Source organism: Coregonus lavaretus, assembly GCF_964263955.1.
Source record: "Coregonus lavaretus genome assembly, chromosome: 36".
Taxonomy (NCBI): domain Eukaryota; kingdom Metazoa; phylum Chordata; class Actinopteri; order Salmoniformes; family Salmonidae; genus Coregonus; species Coregonus lavaretus.
In genome coordinates, this window is record NC_140023.1 from 17,216,463 (window position 1) to 17,239,959 (window position 23,497).

Below are 23,497 nucleotides of genomic sequence, written 5' to 3' on the forward strand. Positions count from 1 at the left end.
CTGGTCCACGGGTAGGAGTGAAGCCCATACATTTTTTAGGGGGGGGCTAACGCCGTGGACGACGGGGCAGCAGGAGGCCGCCAGGTTACGGGAGTCACTGGTCACCAGGGGGAAGGAGGATGTAGAGGCACGGCGAGAGGTACTGGCGTGTGTTGCCAGTCCGGTCCGGCCTGTTCCTGATCCCCACGTAGGGCCAGTGGTGTGTGTTCCCAGTACGGTCCGGCCTGTTCCTGCCACTCGCACCAAGTCTACGGTGCGCATCGCCAGCTCGGCCCGGCCTGTTCCTGCTCCCCGCACCAAGTCTGTGGTGCGCGTCGCCAGCCCAGTCCGGCCCATTCCTGCTCCCCGCACCAAGTCTGTGGTGCGCGTCGCCAGCCCAGTCCGGCCCATTCCTGCTCCCCGCACCAAGTCAGTGGTGCGTTTCGTCAGCCCTGTCCGGCCCGTTCCTGCTCCCCGCACCAAGCCAGTGGTGTGCGTCGTCAGTCCAGCACGGCCCGTGCCTGTTCCACCGGTGGCTGGTCCGGCATCGGTCAGATGCTTCACGCCGGAGCTAGAGCAATCCGCTCCACCAGTGTGCAGTCCAGCTCCGGCCAGCGGGGCCAGACCGGACCAGGGGTACTTTGGGGGGTTGGAGAGGGAGCGGGGTTCAGGCCCGGAGCCGGATCCGCCGCCTAAGCGGAGTGCCCACCCGGTCCCTCCCCTGTGGTGTTTGGTGGGCGCGGTCGGAGTCCGCGCCTTTAGGGGGGGGTACTGTCACGCCCTGGCTCTGGGGACTCTAATATGTTGAGCCAGGGTGTGTAAAGTCTATGTGTGTTGTTCTAGGTTTCACATTCTGGTATTGTGGTTCTATGTTGGCCAGTGTGGTTCTCAATCAGAGGCAACGTGATTCAGCTGTTGCTTGTTGACTCTGATTGAGAACCATACTTTAGCAGCCTGTTTCCCCACAGAGTTTGTGGGATCTTGTTTCGAGTCTGTTGTGTTAGACCGTGAACTGTCACGTTTTCGTTTTGTTGGTTTTGATCGTGTCTCTAATAAAGAGTATGTTTGCCTGCAACGCTGCGCCTTGGTCCTCATCTCTGTTCGACGATCGTGACAGTCCACCTGGCCTCCAAACTACCACAAAGAAACAAACGGGCCTGCGCTCCTCCACTGGCCATCCCTCCTTCTCCCCTCTCAAAGCGGAGTTTGTAAAGAATCATTTATTTCCCCCTCACTGGCTCAATGTATAACAACGGCGTTGGGCAGCCAGCCAGAGGGTTGTTCCTTACCCTGTATCCCTCTCTGGACCTATTGTCTCCACTCCACCTCTCTTCCCTCTCTCCTGTCTCTCCTCTCTCACCCTCTCCTGCTTGTGTAGCAGCCCTTATGTTCTGCTGACAACCAGGAACATACAGAAACTGCAACGTGGGTTGTTTTTTATTCGTATTATTTGAGGTGTTTGGCTGCGGCTGCAGTCCGGAGGCAGTGGGATGGAGGGCCGGGGCAGATGCTAACTGTAGACTGGACCCTCCCCCTGGAGACCCTCTCTCTGCGGTGCTGCAGCTTATGTGTGCAGATCTCTGCTGTGATCCCACCGCCCAGAGGGCTCCTGCCTGCAGTTAGAGTGATAAATCAACCAGTAAATTAGCCCAGTATAGCCGACAAGAGCCTCTGTGCTTCACTGGACTTCAGTGATATACGTTTTCTCAAGTTTTTGCCAAAATGATATTTTCTTTGTGTGTTGGCTTTGTCGTGACGTTGGCTTTGTCGTGACGTAGTAGTGTGATTAAGTAAAAACATATATGTGGACAAGCACACACTTGCGTACATACACAATTACACAAAAGAACGGGCATAACGCTAACATGACTGTCTCTACCTGTTGCCCCCACAGGAGAACATTCTAATGCGGATCCATTTCCACATCTCAGACGAGACCAAAGAGGACATCTGCACAGCCAAGCACTGCATCCCACACCAGAAGTTTGCCATGACACTCTTCGAACAGGTGAGCACAAACACAAGCCTCACTACAATCACAAGCCTAAGTAACTTCTTTATATTATCACAGTCAATCCATTTTGTTTTCATCTCAGAATTGATCCGCCCATCCATTCCTATTTTCATTAACTGAAGTGAAGCCATCTCTGCTTATCTTAGTCGCGTAACTTTATATGTGTGTGTGTTTGCAGTGTGTGTGCAGCAGCTGTGGGGCCTCCTCTGACCCACTGCCCTTTATTCAGATGGTGCACTACATCTCCACCACCTCCCTCTGGTGAGTAACCCTCTGACTGGGGAAACAGCACTGGACCGACTGGTTCTGACTGGTACTGACTAGCTCTGACTGGTTCTGACTAGTGTTCTGACTGGTACTGACTAGTTCTGACTGGTTCTGACTAATGTTCAGATTTGTTTTCAGGGGTTCTGGCGGGCTCTGACAAGTTCTGATTAGTTATAACTTGGCTGGGTAGATATGACTCAAACCATGCAGTTAATTAACTAACACCATACATAGGGGCACATTAGGTGAATACTTTTATACAAAAGTGAAAATTAATGGACACTGCTCTCCAATTGAAATATGCTCCTTTCACTTCATAAATAGACTAAATGAAAAACCTTTTCCGGTCTCTTTTACGCAGAGCAGAAAATGTACGCTCTTTCGGCCCAGAGACCGTGAATTACACCATTGTGACCGAAAATGCTTTCTTTCTCCTCCGCTAAAGAGAAGTAACACGCCAGGTTAGATATCAGGTCGCCTAGGAACGGGTAATAGCTCTCTTATTCTTGGGGTTATGAGCTGTCAGCAACACCTCTCTGGGCTGTGGGAGGAGAATCATCCCTCTGTTAGGCTACAGACCAGCTGTAGTGAACCAGGGGCAGCCTGCCCGCCTGCCTGCGTCTCCAGCTGTGTGCTGTAGCCAGTCAACCCAGAGGGCTTGTTATGTTGTGAGCAACCTTCTTATGCAAAAGTGATGAAATGTCTCCGTTAATATTTCATGAGATGAGTCTGGTATTTGTTCTGTATGGGCTCTATCTGATTCTTCAACGTTGTTCTGGCCCACATATAAGCCCAAAATCCCCCAACACAAGCCTCTCTCTCTCTCTGTCTTAGAGAAACACACACATACACAAACACACTCTCCACAAACCCCTCAGAGGAGTATGTTGTATCCTGACAACGGTTTATTTGCCAATAACAAAGGTCTGTCTCCTGAGACCTAGTCATCTCTCCTGCACCAGAGCACAGAGAAAAGCTACAGTATAACCCTGGAGTGTCTTTGAGGTGTGCACCTCTATAGGTGGAGAGAGCTCCCCAGAGACCTAGAGAGAATGGGAAAGGACAAAGTCACCTTTAAAAAAAGGTCAGTTAAGAACAAATTGTTATTTACAATGACGGCCTACACCGGCCAAACCCAGACGACGCTGGGCCAATTGTGCTCCGCCCTATGGGACTCCCAATCACGGCCGATTGTGGTACAGCCTGGAATCGAACCAGGGTGTTTGTAGTGACACCTCAAGCACTGTGATGCAGTGCCTTAGACCGCTGCGCCACTCAGGAGCAGTAACCTTGTAGATTAGTGCCCTGCAGTGAATGGCAGTGCTGTCTCACATGAACAGTAGCAGCAGTGTTAAGGCTGTGGCTGTATGTCTGTCTTTTTGTAGGACGTCTTTATCGAAAGTGTTTTTATCGAAAAGTGACTTACATTTAACACACTCTGTATATGTGGCCCATGGGTCACACCCACAACCCCGGTGTTGCAAGGACTAGATGTCTGAGTGAGTGTTGTCTCATACTGTAGATGTCTGAGTGTCAGTGTTCTGTGTGTCTCTGCTACAGTAACCAGGCGGTGAGGATGCTGGAGTGTAGAGACAAGCCCACACCAGACATGTTTGGAGAGTTGCTCCGCAACGCCAGCACCGTCGGAGACCTACGCAACTGTCCGGTGAGTTTTGCAGAGGCGTATGAGGTTAATCCGAGGAATGATTATTGCTGGTTGAAAACTTAACCCATACTAGCACACTATACCTTACCATACCATAGACCAGGGTGTCCCAACCACCGGGCCCCGGACCGGTACCGAGGCCGCAGAGTGTTTGCTAACAGGCCACCGGGCCTTGGCATAAAAATAAGAATATAGATTTCTCCCCTAGCACACGGGACGGGTAATCAATTAACTCACCGCAGCCCATTCTGCGAGCCAGTCGCTAATTTCTTACTCCCTGAAGCATAGAAATAACACATGCTGATTGGATATGCATCAAGTCTCTTACATTCTATAATTATAATATAATATGCCATTTAGCAGACGCTTTTATCCAAAGCGACTTACAGTCATGCGTGCATACATTTTTAGGTATGGGAGGTCCCGGGGATCGAACCCACTACCCTGGCGTTACAAGCGCCATGCTCTACCAATTGAGCTACAGAGGACCACAATACTGACAGTAGCCACCTAAACTTTTCAATGTGAGAGTGCCGTTGTAGTTACAGTAGCAAGTTTTACATGGACATGGATGATATGCAATGTCCAAAAACATGAATGTGACAGCATTCTACACTGAACAAAAATATATACACAAAACATGTAAAGTGTTGGTCCCATGTTTCATTAACTGAAATAAAATATCCCAGAAATGTTCCATACTCACAAAAAGCTTATTTCTCACATCACTGTTAGTGAGCATTTCTTTGCCAAGATAATCCATCTATCTGACAGGTGTGGCATATCAACAAGCTGATTAAACATCACGATCATTACACAGGTGCACCTTGTGCTGGGACAATAAAAGGCCACTTTAAAATGTGCAGTTTTGTCACACAACACAATGCCACAGATGTCTCAAGTTTTGAGGGAGCGTGCAATTGGCATGCTGACTCCAGGAATGTCCACCAGAGCTGTTGCCAGAGAATGTAATGTTAATTTCTCTATCATAAGCCGCCTCCAATGTTGTTTTAGAGAATTTGGCAGTATGTCCAACCAGCCTCACAACCGCAGACCACGTGTATGGCGTCGTGTGGGCGAGGGGTTTGCTGATGTCAATGTTGTGAACAGAGTGCCCCATAGTGGCGGTGGGGTTATTGTTTGGGCAGGCATAAGCTATAGACAACGAACACAATTGCATTTTATTGAGATACCGTGACGAGATCCTGAGGCCCATTGTCGTGCCATTCATCCGCCGCCATCACCTCATGTTTCAGCATGATAATACACGGATCTGTACACAATTCCTGGAAGCTGAAAATGTCCCAGTTCTTCCATGGCCTGCATTCTCACCAGACATGTCTCCCATTGAGCATGTTTGGGATGCTTTGGATCGACGTGTACGACAGCGTGTTCCAGTTCCCGCCAACATCCAGCAACTTCGCACAGCCATTAAAAAGGAGTGGGACAACATTCCATCGGCCACAATCAACAGCCTGATCAACTCTATGCGAAGGAGATGTGTCGCGCTGCATGAGGCAAATGGTGGTCACACCAGATACTGACTGGTTTTCTGATCCACGCCGCTACCTTTTCTTTAAGGTATCTGTGGCCAACAGATACATATCTGTATTCCCAGTCATGTGATATCCATAAATTAGGGCCTAATGAATTTATTTCAATTGACTGATTTTTATTTCAATTGACTGATCATATGAACTGTAACTCAGTAAAATCTTTGAAATTGTTGCATGTTGCGTTTATATTTTTGTTCAGTGTATTGCATTTATATTCACCACATATTATTGCTTATGGTGGTGAAAATGGTCTGATTATTCATATGTCCTGTAGCCACCTTTGGGTTATTCTTCAGTCAAGGAAAATAAATGTACTCTCACACATGCGCATGCACAGACACACAATCTAACTGAGGCTTGGATTGAGTGTTGGCCGACTGGTTCAGCGGAACTCCATGGCTTCTAGAGTGGCAGTAAACAACATTCTGAGTCCTCAGTGCTCCGACTGTAATATCTCTGGGTTAGAAACTGAACTGAAAGGACCAGGGTGGCTCAACATGAGCAGCTCAAAGTATTAGCTTTGAAAATGTAACCCATATGAAATCTCTGTCAGACATGACTCTTATTATTCTGATACTCCCTTCCAGCTTTATCTTATCAAACATTAAAGCCTCTAAAGTACCATAAGGTAAACACTAGAGTCTACATAAATATAACGAGCTCACACAGTGTTGTACAAATTAGACATTTTTCAGAACTGTATTTTTTCCCCACTAAGTATTGGCTGACTCTGAGGCTTCTACTGCTGGTCTGTGTGTGAGAAACCCCAGTGCTCTCATGTTCTCTGAGAAAGTCTCCTCTGTTTATGGCAAATTTGGCGTGTGCACAATCGCTGCCTTCAGGGGGCCTGCCGCCTGCCTGTTTCCAGCCTCACTTCTGGGAAACGAGGTCAAGATGGCAGGTGCATGCGGTGACATGCGTCCCTCTCCCCACGCAAACACACACATACAAACACACACAGACACACAAACACACACATACAAATCAGCTCTATGAAAGGAGTCCTGTGGTAACCTTCTCTTAAGGACCCCCACATGCTGCTAGGCCCAGTGTGGCCCAGTGTGTGGGTAGAGTGTATGTGTAAAGGAAGGTTGGCTCTCTGTGACAGGCATAGAAGTGACACTTGAATTGGGGGATGTCATTGTCAGGACTTGGCCTACAGCCAGCTGACCTTTTCAGACACAGCTCACTGTGAGGGCTGCCTTGAAATGAACCATCGTCAACGCTGAACTAGCTAAATGGATAAAGATCACTGTCCACTCAGTACGTAATGAGTCATGGTAGACTTTGCTTGAGGATTTTTTTGTTTGTTAGATGATTTTGTGTTTATGTTTGTGATTTATTACGCTCAATTTACCTTCTGTCTCTCCCATTCCATCTCTTGCCCCCTACCTTTCTTCTCCCCCCTCCTCTTCACACACTCTCTTCTTCCCTCTCTCTCCTTCTTCCCTCTCTCTCCTCCTTCCCTCTCTACCTTCAGAGTAACTGTGGGGAGAAGCTGCGTATCCGTCGGGTGCTGATGAACTCTCCAGAGATCATCACTATAGGTCTGGTGTGGGACTCTGACCACTCAGACCTGGCAGAGGATGTCATCCACAGCCTGGGCACCTGCCTGCGCCTGGGGGATGTAAGACACACGCGCACATGCGCACACACAAACACACACACAGAGACACACACACTCACTCTTAAAGTTTACTTTACAAGATGCCACAAAGTTAGACTGTACTGGGTTTGCATGTGCTGTAATGTTTCTAGCCCCTGCCACCATCCATCTGTCCTCTCCCTGTCCCCCACAGCTCTTCTACAGAGTGACTGATGACAAGGCCAAGCAGACAGAGCTCTACCTGGTGGGCATGGTGTGTTACTACGGCAAGCACTACTCCACCTTCTTCTTCCAGACCAAGATACGCAAGTGGATGTACTTTGACGACGCACATGTCAAGGAGGTAAAAAACAAATACCAAATCGACCCGGGTGAAAGGCTCCAGAAGTTGCCCTTATCCACAGATCTAGGATTAGATTACTTTACCCCTAATTCTAACCATAACCATTATGATGAAAAAATATCTGACCCTGTATCAGTGGTTAGGGGCAACTTTTACCTACTCTGTGTTAGGCATGGGCATGAGTAATCGAGTACTCGAACGGACGTCAAAGCTCAATCTTCAACCAGAGGTCTAATTATTTTCAAATACTGTAAAACTATTTGGTGGAATGTGCTTTGTGGCTGCCTGAACGGCCAAGTAAAATTCTGTCTTGAAGACAATGTTACTTTGCTTTACATCACACAGTTCTTCTCCCTAAATTCCCTTTCCCCTCTGTGTCTTATTCACTCAATTGCATTCCGACCGCTCCCTACACACCCGTGCTGAGTGCGCACACAAGCTCCCGTTAGGCCTACAGAAATAAATACCTATAAAACGTATCTAACTGATAGGATACACAAACTACATTCCTTGAGAAATGATGACAGTTTTATCATTAATTCTAACTGGACTGCTTGATTGAAGTAGGAAAATATGTGTTCCAACAACGAGCTTCAGTTTCTGAATAATTGCGTCCTGTCTATTTTCTGCTTAGGCTACTTTGCGAACTGCCATTTAGAGTTGGTTAGCCTAGGCTATAACTCCCCTAAACATAGACAGGTTCCACACTGAAAATACGCAAAAACATTAGTTTGATAAAGACAAAGAGCATATTTTCCTCAGAATCATTAAGCATAGGCCTAACTCACCAAACAGATGGCATTGCCATGCAGTGTTCAATGTGAAATTGTTAATCTATTTACAAAATTCCAAAGAACAGGCAGAATAAACTAAATCGAATGTATGTATATCGAAAAGAAAACAGATTTTGGTTTGTAACCCAGAATTCTTTCTTCTTTCAACTCGCCAAATTGAGCCCTGCTTCAAATGATCACTTTTTGAGAATAACCGTTCCAGATTCGAGATGCGCATCACTTCGCACTGGCAGCTTTTTTCATTTGGAAAAATATTCTGTTATATTACATCATGTTTTTTACTATAAAATAGGTGTCTTGACTGTGATAAGGGCTTGGGAAATAAGACCGTCTTGTCTGCTAAATTAACGAAACAAAGCTATGCCATTGCACAGCCATAGGCTTCTACAAGCAAGCACCACTGCTGAGGTCACTGCCTTTTTGAAGATTGTGTTCCACTATATAATATAACCAGTTGATATTACGGTTTCAATAAATTAATCTTAAATAGCAATTGCTTTTTTATTGACTACATATGTATGGTGCAATTTAGCAATTAGGATTTGTTATCTCTAATAGTTATGATAAATTAGGCATTGTTGCGTACTGTTGGTATAGGCCTATAGATACAGTGGCTTGCGAAAGTATTCACCCCCCTTAGCATTTTTCCTATTTTGTTGCCTTACAACCTGGAATTAAAATTGATTTTTTGGGGGTTTGCATCATTTGATTTACACAACATGCCACTTTGAAGATGCAAAATATATTTTTTTGTGAAACAAACAAGAAATAAGACAAAAAAACTGAAAACTTGAGCGTGTATAACTATTCACCCCCCAAAGTCAATACTTTGTAGAGCCACCTTTTGCAGCAATTACAGCTGCAAGTCTCTTGGGGTATGTCTCTATAAGCTTGGCACATCTAGCTACTGGGATTTTTTCCCATTCTTCAAGGCAAAACTGCTCCAGCTCCTTCAAGTTGGATGGGTTCCGCTGGTGTACAGCAATCTTTAAGTCATACCACAGATTCTCAATTAGATTGAGGTCTGGGCTTTGACTAGGCCATTCCAAGACATTTAAATGTTTCCCCTTAAACAACTCAAGTGTTGCTTTAGCAGTATGCTTAGGGTCATTGTCCTGCTGGAATGTGAACCTCCGTCCCAGTCTCAAATCTCTGGAAGACTGAAACAGGTTTCCCTCTAGAATTTCCCTGTATTTAGCGCCATCCATCATTCCTTCAATTCTGACCAGTTTCCCAGTCCCTGCCGATGAAAAACACCCCCACAGCATGATGCTGCCACCACCATGCTTCACTGTGGGGGGGATGGTGTTCTCGATGTGATGAGAGGTGTTGGGTTTGCGCCAGACATAGCGTTTTCCTTGATGGCCAAAAAGGTCAATTTTAGTCTCATCTGACCAGAGTACCTTCTTCCATATGTTTGGGGAGTCTCCCACATACCTTTTGGCGAACACCAAACGTGTTTGCTTATTTTTTTCTTTAAGCAATGGCTTTTTTCTGGCCACTCTTCCGAGTGTACGGCTTAAAGGGGTCCCATGGACAGATACTCCAATCTCCGCTGTGGAGCTTTGCAGCTCTTTCATGGTTATCTTTGGTCTTTTTGTTGCCTCTCTGATTAATGCCCTCCTTGCCTGGCCCGTGAGTTTTGGTGGGCAGCCCTCTCTTGGCAGGTTTGTTGTGGTGCCATATTCTTTCAATTTTTTAATAATGGATTTAATGGTGCTCCGTGGGATGTTCAGTGTCTGATATTTTTTTATAACCCAACCCTGATCTGTACTTCTCCACAACTTTGTCCCTGACCTGTTTGGAGGGCTCCTTGGTCTTCATGGTGCCACTTGCTAGGTGGTGCCCCTTGCTTAGTGGTGATTCAGACTCTGGGGCCTTTCAGAACAGGTGTATATACAGTGGGGGAAAAAAGTATTTAGTCAGCCACCAATTGTGCAAGTTCTCCCACTTAAAAAGATGAGAGAGGCCTGTAATTTTCATCATACGTACACGTCAACTATGACAGACAAATTGAGAGAAAAAAATCCAGAAAATCACATTGTAGGATTTTTAATGAATTTATTTGCAATTTATGGTGGAAAATAAGTATTTGGTCACCTACAAACAAGCAAGATTTCTGGCTCTCACAGACCTGTAACTTCTTCTTTAAGAGGCTCCTCTGTCCTCCACTCGTTACCTGTATTAATGGCACCTGTTTGAACTTGTTATCAGTATAAAAGACACCTGTCCACAACCTCAAACAGTCACACTCCAAACTCCACTATGGCCAAGACCAAAGAGCTGTCAAAGGACACCAGAAACAAAATTGTAGACCTGCACCAGGCTGGGAAGACTGAATCTGCAATAGGTAATCAGCTTGGTTTGAAGAAATCAACTGTGGGAGCAATTATTAGGAAATGGAAGACATACAAGACCACTGATAATCTCCCTCGATCTGGGGCTCCACGCAAGATCTCACCCCATGGGGTCAAAATGATCACAAGAACGGTGAGCAAAAATCCCAGAACCACACGGGGGGACCTAGTGAATGACCTGCAGAGAGCTGGGACCAAAGTAACAAAGCCTACCATCAGTAACACACTATGCCGCCAGGGGCTCAAATCCTGCAGTGCCAGACGTGTCCCCCTGCTTAAGCCAGTACATGTCCAGGCCCGTCTGAAGTTTACTAGAGTGCATTTGGATAATCCAGAAGAGGATTGGGAGAATGTCATATGGTCAGATGAAACCAAAATATAACTTTTTGGTAAAAACTCAACTTGTCGTGTTTGGAGGACAAAGAATGCTGAGTTGCATCCAAAGAACACCATACCTACTGTGAAGCATGGGGGTGGAAACATCATGCTTTGGGGCTGTTTTTCTGCAAAGGGACCAGGACGACTGATCCGTGTAAAGGAAAGAATGAATGGGGCCATGTAACGTGAGATTTTGAGTGAAAACCTCCTTCCATCAGCAAGGGCATTGAAGATGAAACGTGGCTGGGTCTTTCAGCATGACAATGATCCCAAACACACCGCCTGGGCAACGAAGGAGTGGCTTCGTAAGAAGCATTTCAAGGTCCTGGAGTGGCCTAGCCAGTCTCCAGATCTCAACCCCATAGAAAATCTTTGGAGGGAGTTGAAAGTCTGTGATGCCCAGCGACAGCCCCAAAACATCACTGCTCTAGAGGAGATCTGCATGGAGGAATGGGACAAAATACCAGCAACAGTGTGTGAAAACCTTGTGAAGACTTACAGAAAACGTTTGACCTGTGTCATTGCCAACAAAGGGTATATAACAAAGTATTGAGAAACTTTTGTTATTGACCAAATACTTATTTTCCACCATAATTAGCAAATAAATTCATAAAAAATCCTACAATGTGATTTTCTGGATTTTTTTTCCTCATTTTGTCTGTCATAGTTGACGTTTACCTATGATGAAAATTACAGGCCTCTCTCATCTTTTTAAGTGGGAGAACTTGCACAATTGGTGGCTGACTAAATACTTTTTTTCCCCACTGTATACTGAGATCATGTGACAGATCATGTGACACTTAGATTGCACACAGGTGGACTTTATTTAACTAATTATGTGACTTCTGAAGGTAATTGGTTGCACCAGATCTTACTTAGGGGCTTCATAGCAAATGGGATGAATACATATGCACGCACCACGTTATTTATTTTTTAGACGTTTTTGAAAGAAGTTATTTTTTTCATTTCACTTCACTAATTTGGACTATTTTGTGTATGTCCATTACATGAAATCCAAATAAAAATCCATTTAAATTACAGGTTGTAATGCAACAAAATAGGAAAAACGCCAAGGGGGATGAATAATTTTGCAAGGCACTGTAATTGCGCACATATTTTTTTCACAGTGTGGGCCTTGTGTTTTAAATATGTATTTTGAGAACTCGAACAGTCAAAAAATGTCAAATGCCCATCCTAACTCTGTGTGAATGTATTTTTTGAATGTTTACTGCGTAGTTTCTGTGTTTGTAGTAAGAAATCATACAAGTTGTGTTTGGCTATGCTGTGCTCCTCACTTGGATGATGTTACTGTGAGATGAACATGAGCTATACAGGTGTTTTTTCAGAATCCTCTCAGATATGAATCCTCCATCTTATATGTTAATGTCTCTGTCTCTCTGTCTCTCTCTCTCTCTCTCTCTCTCTCTCTCTCACGTTGCTGTGTCAAGAGGGAGAGGATATTAATCTTTTAACAGCGAAATACCTAATGTTTTCTTTCATTGCTAAACAGTGGCCTGGCCCGTCGGCTCTATTCTAAGCCCTCTGTCTCTCTCTGTGTGTGTTTATTGCTCATTTCACCGCAGCGCCATTAGTTTACGTTGACTCACTGACGGGCTGGGGGTGTTTTTGTTCCATTTTTTATCTGTGACATAGTTGTCATGACAGCCAAAGGAAGGATGGTTGTCATAGGAGTAGTTTAGTTTAGGGGCAATTTCACAGTAACGGAATTACGCTGAGACTGCTTTGAACAATTTATACAGTAAAACAAAAAAAATACATTTACTGGAAAGTTCCATTTACAGTTCTTCCTGTAAATGGGTTTTTGTCAAATGTTCAGTGGAAATTGTTAAAAGTGGTCCTTGTGCATAGAGTTTTCTATAGTTTGTTAAACTTTGAAATCAATGGTTTTTGTTTGGTATACATTTTAAAGTGAAAAATATCAGCGTAATTCTGTTACCAATGGAATTGCCCTTAGTCAACTTTATTATCCTACGGTGGATATTCACGCCATACAAAAATGACAATATAAACAACAATCAACATGTATGTACAGGTATTCATGCAGAGAAACATGTAACCTGCCACAGTCTTTATCATGGACAATGAGAGGTCTGCAGAGTTTCTGAGGACCTCAAAGCCTGTCACATGAGGTCAAATGGATGAACTCTGATTGGTGGTTCACACTTCAGCAGTGTTGTGACCAGTCATGGGTGTGAGTACTGATTGGCTTCTCCTGAAGTTCCAGGTCAGGTCCCCTCTCCCAGTGTGACGAGGTGTGTGAGCAACGAGCAGAGGCGTTAGTTAGTTAGTTCCACACGCCTGGCCTGCTGACCCAGCTGTGGTGTATCTTTCTCAGCCCCTCTCCTGGGGGGAGGAAATGACACACAGCTCTGTGGGCACCGGGCCGGCCCCCCCCCCCAACCCCCCCCCCTCCCCACTGCTCTGGCTCTCTGCTATCTTTTTCCCCTCTTCTCTCTCTACCAAGTCCTCCCCCCTCCCCCACTGGTCTGGGTCTCTCTCATCTCCTTTCTGACATCCCTTCTTCCCTTTTCCCCCTCCTCTATCCTTTATCTTCTCCCCACTTTTCCCATCTCCCTTCTCTCCTCTCTATCCTATCATTGCTTTAGTCTCATAATGGCTGTGCTGTACATTCACTCCTGGACAGTTGCACACAACGCAGCTCTCTCTCTCTCTCTCTCTCTCTCTCTCTCTCTCTCTCTCTCTCTGTGTGTGTCTCTGTCTGTAAAGCCGGTACATGAGCCAGTGAGGGTTTGAACAAAAGTGGCCTGAAAACAAGGATATCCTTCCATTGTTTATCTGGACAGGAGGGCGTGGCCAATACAGAGCCAGAGCACAGCGACCACCACTGTAGACACACACACACACACGTACACACTTTGCTGATACGTCGGTGTTGTGCTGTTACTGATTCCTGTGCTGAGTGAGAGCAGAGCGTTCATCGTACGTTTGGAAAACCAGGTTGAGGTAAGATGGGGTTGGAAAATGGGAGGGAAAGACTTCGCTTGATAACAACTTCCCTCCTGACTCTTTTGGTTCCCTCCCCTCTGGCGCTTACAGAGTCAGTTAATGTTAGCCAGTAAATATTGGACTGTAAATGTTGTCTTGACTAACTCTCATTCTTATGTGAGCTCACTCGCATCGCTCTGTGTGTAATTTTCTGGATGTTTCTCTTTCCCAACAGTTTGAAATTCACATTAGGGATGAGCTGAATACTCACATCTAACCACCATTATTTTGAGTTCCCTGGAAAGTTGTGACAGAGTTTCCTTCTCTTCCTGGTAGATTGGACCCAAGTGGAAGGACGTGGTGTCACGGTGCATCAAGGGCCACTACCAGCCCCTGCTACTGTTATACGCTGACCCCCGGGGGACGCCCGTGTCAGTGCAGGACCTGCCCTCCCGCCTGGACCTGCACCACTTCAACAAGGCTTACTACGACAGCGAGGACTCGGGTACGAGACGCCTCGCTTCACACAAGATCAGTGCTACACACACAGGATGGCTGTTACATACTACACCTGGGTTCAAATAGTATTTGTTTTCTTTCAAATGAAACTAATGGAATAGTCCCCAAATTGCAAACCCTGCCCATCTGGTACTCCGGCTTGTGTCGTCCCATTATCTCTGCAGGCTGTCTGTGTCTGTTCCATTGTCATGGTGATGTGTTTTGCTTATCATGTGTTGTCATCAGGCCGAGAGCCGTCCATCTCCAGTGACACTCGCACTGACTCGTCGACAGACAGCTACTCCTACAAGCACTCCCACTCCCACCATGAGTCCATGGCCAGCCACTTCTCCTCCGACTCCCAGGGAACCATAATCTGTAACCCGGACAATGATGCAGCCTCCCACAGCAGCCTGGAGACCCCAGGTAGGAGGAGGAGGAATACAGGGGTGACATACACACACAGACAGGATATATATACTAGGACTGTCCCAGACAAAAAAAATGTTGGTCGACCGAAAGTCGTCTGTTCTTTCGACATTTTTAAACGTGTATTTTTCCATATACAGTATAGACACACCCTATGTGTTTTAATCAAATCAACTATATGCTTGTCTGATGCTTTAAGTGAACTGTTTGATGAAATAAGACACAAATGACTCAAGAGGGAGCCAGAGATCAAGATAACCATAAGGGAAAAAACGTATTAACCTGACCCGACCATCCTCCTCCAGTTCCTGCTTGCTTTCTACTTTCCTGAAGTTGCCGGTAATAGGCTACACCAGGAGTCGGCAACCTTTCTCATGTGGAATGCCAATTTATCTTACAATTTGTACCGATCTGCGTGCCAGTTGTGGTTTTCATATGTACATTTCCGTTGAACAGTTTCATTTAATTTATAATAATGTCTTCGTATCTCAAAATCGTTGCCATATGGTTAATCAAAATTCTATCCAAATCTAAATGAAAATTATACAAACCTAAAAAGTAACTTCTATTGCCATTGCCAACTATGTAAACATAGCCTACATAAAGCCAACAAATAAAAACATTGCAGCCTGCAGGTAGAAAATATCCTGATAAAAGTGAATTATCGTATAAATCACATTGGCTACGCATGGCCTGTCTGCAACGAACTTGAAACATTGTATCAACTATTAACTTGGGTCAGGCCTGAAGCTTGTGCTAGCAAACTTGCAACATTGAATAAAATATTCTGGGCCCTCAGAGTTTCCAGCGCCAGTGAGCTCGGGATAGACACAGCTGTAGGCTTTTGCGCAAGGGATAAGAGCTCATCAGGTAGGCCTATTTTATGAAGTTTCCACTGGATCAGAGTATGACATTTTTCCATTCATGCTGAGTGGTTATCGAAAGGGAGAGAGCTGGAAATATTTTAAAGATACATTGAGGAACTATTGTCATTCTCAATGGATGTAAAAACAGACTTTGTTTGCTTGTTTGAGGTGAAGAAAACATTACTTTGAGAAGCTCCACAGCTCATTAGTGGTGGCGCATTAAGCCAATCAGAAATACTATCAGATCCCCAAATGGGCACATTTATATATGCCTACATTTGCACGCAGGCCAGGTAGCCAATAGGCCTACTTCTATGTGTAATCAGGTGTGCGTCCTTACTCAGCATTGACAGTAGCGCTCCAAACAAAAGACAATGACTGAATTGACAAAACTCGTAAATGGAATGAAATAAACCAACTTGTTTCTCACAAGTGTAGCATAGGTTGTGCACTCTGCACACAACGTGTCCACTCTGACAATGAGAATGGTAAAAGACTGGAATAATAATATATTGAATGGATTAACAGAAATTACCATAACCAAACAAACATTGTAGATTAGAAATTATAGGAATTAACGGTAAATGTACTACTGGTGATATACACTACCAGTCAAAAGTTTGGACACACCTACTCATTCAAGGGTTTTTCTTTATTTTGACTATTTTCTGCATTGTAGAAGTGTGCTTTGCACACTCTTGGCATTCTCTCAACCATCTTCACCTGGAATGCTTTTCCAACAGTCTTGAAGGAGTTCTCACATATGTTGACCACTTGTTGGCTGCTTTTCCTTCACTCTGCGGTCCGACTCATCCCAAACCATCTCAATTGGGTTGAGGTCGGGGGATTGTGGAGGCCAGGTCCTCTGATGCAGCACTCCATCACTCTCCTTCTTGATCAAATAGCCCTTACACAGCCTGGAGGTGTTTTGGGTCATTGTCCTGTTGAAAAACAAATTATAGTCCCACTAAGCCCAAACCAGATGGGATGGCATATGCTGGTTAAGTGTGCCTTGAATTCTAAATAAATCACAGACAGCGTCACTAGCAAAGCACCCCCACACCATAACACCTCCTCCTCCATGCTTTACGGTGGGAAATACACATGCAGAGATCATCCGTTCACAACCACCGCGTCTCACAAAGACATGGCGGTTGGAACCAAAAATATCAAATTTGGACTCCAGACTAAAGGACACATTTCCACCGGTCTAATGTCCATTGCTTGTGTTTCTTGGCCCAAGCAAGTCCCTTCTTCTTATTGGTGTCCTTTAGTAGTGGTTTCTTTGCAGCAATTCGACCATGAAGGCCTGATTCACACAGTCTCCTCTGAACAGTTGATGTTGAGATGTGTCTGTTACTTGAACTCTGTGAAGCATTTATTTGGGCTGCAATTTCGGAGGCTGGTAACTCTAATGAACTTATCCTCTGCAGCAGAGGTAACTCTGGGTCTTCCATTCCTGTGGCAGTCCTCATGAGAGCCAGTATCATCATAGCGCTTGATGGTTTTTGTGACTGCACTTGAAGAAACTTTCAAAGTTCTTGAAATGATCTGTATTGACTGACCTTCATGTCTTAAGGTAATGATGGACTGTCGTTTCTCTTTGCTTATTTGAGCTGTTCTTGCCATAATATGGACTTGGTCTTTTACCAAATAGGGCTATCTTCTGTATACCCCCTTACCTTGTCAAAACACAACTGATTGGTTCAAAAGCATTAAGAAGGAAGGAAATGCCACAAATAAACTTTTAAGAAGGCACACCTGTTCATTGAAATGCATTCCAGGTGACTACCTCATGAAGCTGGTTGAGAGAATTCCAAGAGTGTGCAAAGCCGTCATCAAGGCAAAGGGTGGCTACTTTGAAGAATCTCAAATATAAAATATATTTTGTTTTGTTTAACACTTTTTTGGTTACTACATGATTCCATATGTGTTATTTCATAGTTTTGATGTCATCACTATTATTCTACAATGTAAAAAATAGTAAAAAGAAAAGAAAAACCCTTGAATGAGTAGGTGTGTCCAAACATTTGACTCCCACGCATATACACAGACTAAGCTATATATTTATTCATGCTTTTACCTTGCACACATGCAACTACTTAGGATTAAGCATGTAATGCTTACCCAAACATACTGAGACATATTTGTAAGTACTGTATAGAGGATTAAAGCCACAGCCATTACCCAATCATGTTGATCATTGATCATGTGTCATCATGTCTCTCATGTCCTAACCACATAAACGGTCATTGAAAATGTCCTCCCCCACTTCTCGTTGTTGCTAAGGCCAAGTGGCGGACAGTGGGTCAGTGCAGTGCCACTCTCTGAGGAAAGGCGGGACAGTGGACAGAAAGGGCGGGGCCAGTGACAGGAGGCGGAGCTCTAGTCGTCCACGGCGACTTGAGGAGAGGAGCCGGGGCTCTAAGACTGACGAGGCCACGTCGGCAGGTTACCACAGCGAGGGTACGCAGGAACCAATCACACGGCAGAACTAGGAGACTAGGGACCAATCACATGGCAGAGCCAGGGGACAAGTGACCTATGACAGAAGGGCATGATGACTCAGGAGACTATATACTGTATCTAGCAACTTAGACTTCATCAGAATCAGTGCCTCAGTAGTTCAAAATATTTTGGTTTTAGAAATTTAACCAGAAGATCAGAATCAGGTACAGGAGTAGGGTATCGTGTAGTATACAAAAATATGTGTGTCCTTACCATTTTATTTTGTTCTGTCCAGTTATCAGTTATCACCAAAGTTGTCACTCACGTTGCACTTTCAGCCCATTATTTTCTTGCTTTTTCCACCTCCCCCATCAACACATGACATCACACTACTAATGTCTTTATCTCCCACTCTCTCTCTGTCTCCCTCCCTCCATCTCACTCCTCTTTTCTCCCCTCTCTCCCTGGTTTCTAGGTGAGACTCTGAAAGAGCAGCAGGCACCTCGCACCGCAACCAAGTCCTCCTCCTCCAGTCGACTGAGGGACTTCAAGGAGACCATGAGCAACATCATCCACAGCCGGCCCCTCTCCGCCTCTTCCTCGGGCTCCGGGGCCCTTGGTGGTCTAAGGGTTGAGCCGGGGGCCACCACCAAGTCAAGAGACTGGGAGGCCGACAGCACCAGCAGTGAGTCCAAGTCAAGCTCCTCTGGGGGACGCTACAGACCGGCCTGGAGGCCCCGGAGAGAGGTCCTCAATATAGACAGCATCTTCAGCAGGGAGAAACGCAAACAGGCCGGGTATAGTCCCCTAGGGGCCACCCTGCCTGAAGACAGTGGGGCCCCAGCCGAGGGCCCCACAGGGTCACTCACTGGAAAAGGACAGGAGCCCTTTGGTAATATGGCCTCCTCCTGGACCCTGCCGACCCCCAGGGGCCATAACATGGAGCAGCAGCCCCCCAGGCTCATCCAGAGGATGGAGAGCGGCTATGAGAGCAGCGAGAGGAACAGTAACAGTCCTGTCAGCCTGGACATGCCTCTCGGCGAGGGACCCAATTCTGCTAATGCACACAGGTACAGTAGAGTATATACAGTTGAAGTCAGAAGTTTACATACACCTTAGCCAAATACATTTAAACTCAGTTTTTCACAATTCCTGACATTTAATCCTAGTAAAAATTCCCGGTCTTAGGTCAGTTAGGATCACCACTTCATTTTAAGAATGTGAAATGTCAGAATAATAGAGTGAATGATTTATTTCAGCTTTTATTTCTTTCATCACATTCCCAGTGGTTCAGAAGTTTCCATACACTCAATTAGTATTTGGTAGCATTGCCTTTAAATTGTTTAACTTGGGTCAAACGTTTCGGGTAGCCTTCCACAAGCTTCCCACAATAAATTGGGTGAATTTTGGCCCATTCCTCCTGACAGAGCTGGTGTAACTGAGTCAGGTTTGTAGGCCACCTTGCTCGCACACGCTTTTTCAGTTCTGCCCACAAATGTTCTATAGGATTGAGGTCAGGGCTTTGTGATGGCCATTCCAATACCTTGACTTTGTTGTCCTTAAGCCATTTTGCCACAACTTTGGAAGTATGCTTGGGGTCATTGTTCATTTGGAAGACCCATTTGCGACCAAGCTTTAACTTCCTGACTGATGTCTTGAGATTTTGCTTCAATATAGCCACATAATTGTCCTTCCTCATGATGCCATCTATTTTGTGAAGTGCACCAGTCACTCCTGCAGCAAAGCACCCCCACAGCATGATGCTGCCACCCCCATGCTTCACGGTTGGGATGGTGTTCTTCGGCTTGCAAGAGTCCCCCTTTTTCCTTCAAACATAACGATGGTCATTATGGCCAAACAGTTATATTTTTGTTTCATCAGACCAGAGGACATTTCTCCAAAAAGTACGATCTTTGTCCCCGTGTGTAGTTGCAAACCGTAGTCTGACTTTTTTATGGCGGTTTTGGAGCAGTGGCTTCTTCCTTGCTGAGCGGCCTTTCAGGTTATGTCGATATAGGACTCGTTCTACTGTGGATATAGATACTTTTGCACATGTTTCCTCCAGCATCTTCAAAAGGTCCTTTGCTGTTGTTCTGGGATTGATTTGCACTTTTCGCACCAAAGTACGTTAATCTCTAGGAGACAGAACGCGTCTCCTTCCTGAGCGGTATGATGGCTGCGTGGTCACATGGTGTTTATACTTGCGTACTATTGTTTGTACAGATGAACGTGGTACCTTCAGGCGTTTGGAAATTGCTTCCAAGGATGAACCAGACTTGTGGAGGTCTACAATTATTTTTTCTGAGGTCTTGGCTGATTTCTTTTGATTTTCCCATGATGTCAAGCAAAGAGGCACTGAGTTGGAAGGTAGGCCTTGAAATACATCCACAGGTACACCTCCAATTGACTCAAATGATGTCAATTAGCCTATCAGAAGCTTCTAAAGCCATGACATAATTTTCTGGAATTTTCCAAGCTGTTTAAAGGCACAGTCAACTTAGTGTGTGTAAACTTCTGACCCACTGGAATTGTAATACTGTGAATTATAAGTGAAATAATCTGTCTGTAAACAATTGTTGGAAAAATTACTTGTGTCATGCACAAAGTAGATGTCCTAACCGACTTGCCAAAACGATAGTTTGTTAACAAGAAATTTGTGGAGTGGTTGAAAAATGAGTTTTAATGACTCCAACCTAAGTGTATGTAAACTTCCGACTTCAACTGTACATACTGCTAGGACCGCTATGAAAGATTCCAGATGATCGTAACTCACATATCCGAAAAGGGTAGACTCACACAGGGACATGATGAACTGCATATGGTATGGCTGACCTCTCTGTCTGTCTCTCTGTGTGTGTTTCTCAGGGACACCGGTCTGAAGAAGCCCTCCAGCTCCAGCTCAGGTCCATCATGGCGCACCGTGCCCAAGTCTAAGAGCAGCAGTGCTCTCCTGCAGGATGTCAAGGCTTCATGCAGGGGCAACAGCCACATAAGCCTGGGTAGGTCTGAGTTTGTGTGTGTGAGTATGTTTCCCACAATGTGTGTGGGAAAGTGTATTTCTATGTGGAATTGTTTTAGGGTGTGTGTATATATACTACCGTTCAAAAGTTTGTGGTCACTTAGAAATGTCCTTGTTTTCGATAGAAAATCAATTTTTTTGTCCATTAAAATAACATCAAATTGATCAGAAATACAGTGTAGACATTGTTAATGTTGTAAATGGCTATTGTAGCTGGAAACGGCTGATTTTTTATGGAATATCTACATAGGCGTACAGAGGCCCATTATCAGCAACCATCAGTCCTTTGTTCCAATGGCACGTTGTGTTTGCTAATCCAAGTTTATCATTTTAAAAGGCTAATTGATCATTAGAAAACCATTTTGCAATTATGTTAGCACAGCTGAAAACTGTTGTGCTGATTAAAGAAGCAATAGAACTGGCCTTCTTGAGACTAGTTGAGTATCTGGAGCATCAGCAATTGTGGGTTTGATTACAGGCTCAAAATGGCCAGAAACAAATAACTTTCTTCTGAAACTCGTCAGTCTATTCTTGTTCTGAGAAATGAAGGCTATCCCATGCGATAAATTGCCAAGAAACTGAAGATCTCGTACAACATTGTGTACTACTCCCTTCACAGAACAGCGCAAACTGGCTCTAGCCAGAATAGAAAGAGGAGTGGGAGGCCCCGGTGCACAACTGAGCAAGAGGACAAATAAAAATGATTTTCTTTCGAAAACAAGGACATTTCTAAGTGACCCCAAACTTTTGAACGGTAGTGTACATCACACCATGTTTAATGTGAATGTCTGCGTGTTCACCATAGCATGTTTATATGTACTTACACATTATTATGTCACATGTGCGCTGTGTTTCATAGCATGTGACCCCTGAGCAGATGGTTTATGTTCATTCATATCTGTGTGTCTGTGTGCTTAAAGTGTGATGAAGTGTACACACTGTCACTCCTCACACCTTCTCTTACTGCCTTGATATAGAACAGGGAACATTATAGAAAGCTACGATATTAATGTGTTTGTGTGCGTGCATGTGTGACACAGCGGGAGAGGGCCGCAGCGAGCTGGACGAGCTGCAGGAGGAGGTGGCCAGGCGAGCGAGGGAGCAGGAGTTACAGAGGAGGAAGGAGAAGGAGAAGGAGGCCGCCATGGGCTTCAACCCCAGACCCAGCAAGTTCATGGACCTAGACGAACTACAGAACCAGGGTAAGGCCCCAGACACAGCCCCAGCCCCCAGGCCCAACCTAGAGAACAATGACTTATATTAGTTGTTCTGTTGGAGGCAGCCCTGCCCCACCATGTGTTTGTGTGTGTGTGTGTCTCTTTATGTAGCAGGTGTCTCAGTGCTCCATGTTTAAAGCACCCTGAGTGGGCTGCCTAATGGGACTGCTGTTTTCCAACAGAAAAGAGCATTGTTCCCCCACACACACAATAGGAAGTTTCCTCATTCAGAGGGTTAGAATGTGTGGCCGGCCAATGGCCCAGTCACTGTGTGAAAGGGAGGGAAAAAACATGTTTGACTGTTTGCTGCATTTGTAGTGGAGAGAAATTGGATGAACTAGTGAGGCTTGTAGCAGTATTGAGTGAGTTAGGTAAGTTGTGCTAGCCAGCTGCGATTCTGAAGTGAAGAAAAGTCTGAGTTAACTCAACTCCACAGTGTGCCTTCTTTGTTTTAAATAGCTTTGTTGGTGTGTTTAAAGAGCTTTGCTTTTGGTATGCGTGTTCCTTAGGCAAAGGGGACGGCTTTGAGCGGTGTGTGTCGGACGCTGAGCTGCTGCTAGACCAGTCTCTGCGGCTGGAGCAGGCTGGCGAGTTGTCTGCCGCTCTGTCTGTGGTTAACGAAGCTGTGTGTAAGTAGCCTTAACCTGCCTCCCTGTGCCTGCTGCCAGCCCAGCCGCCCCACTATAACACTGTATCACCACCTACCTGTCTGTGTCCGTTTGTCTGTCTATGTGTTTCACCTGTAGTCCTTACCAATATTGTGCATAAGACAGTCATGCTAACTGCTAGCCATGATGCTAGCCATGCTGGCCATGATAAATACTTTGAGTTATTATGTACTTGCTACAACTGTGATGTGGTTGTCTCACCCAGTTATCTTAAGATGAATGCCCTAATTGTAAGTCACTGTGGATAAGAGCGTCTACTAAATGACTAAAATGTAAATAAATATATACATTTTTAATAATGTGAACGTGAATGCTACAAGAAGGGTAATTTTGACCTTTGGTGTGAACTTGAGGGTCCTATTGGACAAATATCTACTTCCAGGCCACAGAGTCACTTGGTTTGAACCAGTCATATGACTAGTCTA

General features: G+C 45.1%; 1 protein-coding gene across 1 annotated transcript in view; it reads left to right on the top strand.

Moving 5' to 3' along the window:
* The window catches only part of usp54a (ubiquitin specific peptidase 54a), a gene marked incomplete at its 5' end in the record, with an annotated part of 62,019 nt that overhangs the window by 31,204 nt on the left and 7,318 nt on the right, over nucleotides 1-23,497 (top strand). The window contains 12 exons of the mRNA XM_084153235.1: nucleotides 1,874-1,987; nucleotides 2,172-2,254; nucleotides 3,821-3,926; nucleotides 6,963-7,109; nucleotides 7,282-7,431; nucleotides 14,264-14,432; nucleotides 14,672-14,851; nucleotides 18,010-18,186; nucleotides 18,644-19,238; nucleotides 21,034-21,167; nucleotides 22,228-22,389; nucleotides 22,914-23,033. Coding sequence (XP_084009361.1) covers nucleotides 1,874-1,987; nucleotides 2,172-2,254; nucleotides 3,821-3,926; nucleotides 6,963-7,109; nucleotides 7,282-7,431; nucleotides 14,264-14,432; nucleotides 14,672-14,851; nucleotides 18,010-18,186; nucleotides 18,644-19,238; nucleotides 21,034-21,167; nucleotides 22,228-22,389; nucleotides 22,914-23,033 — 2,137 coding nt within the window. The remainder of the gene's footprint in view (nucleotides 1-1,873; nucleotides 1,988-2,171; nucleotides 2,255-3,820; nucleotides 3,927-6,962; nucleotides 7,110-7,281; nucleotides 7,432-14,263; nucleotides 14,433-14,671; nucleotides 14,852-18,009; nucleotides 18,187-18,643; nucleotides 19,239-21,033; nucleotides 21,168-22,227; nucleotides 22,390-22,913; nucleotides 23,034-23,497) is intronic.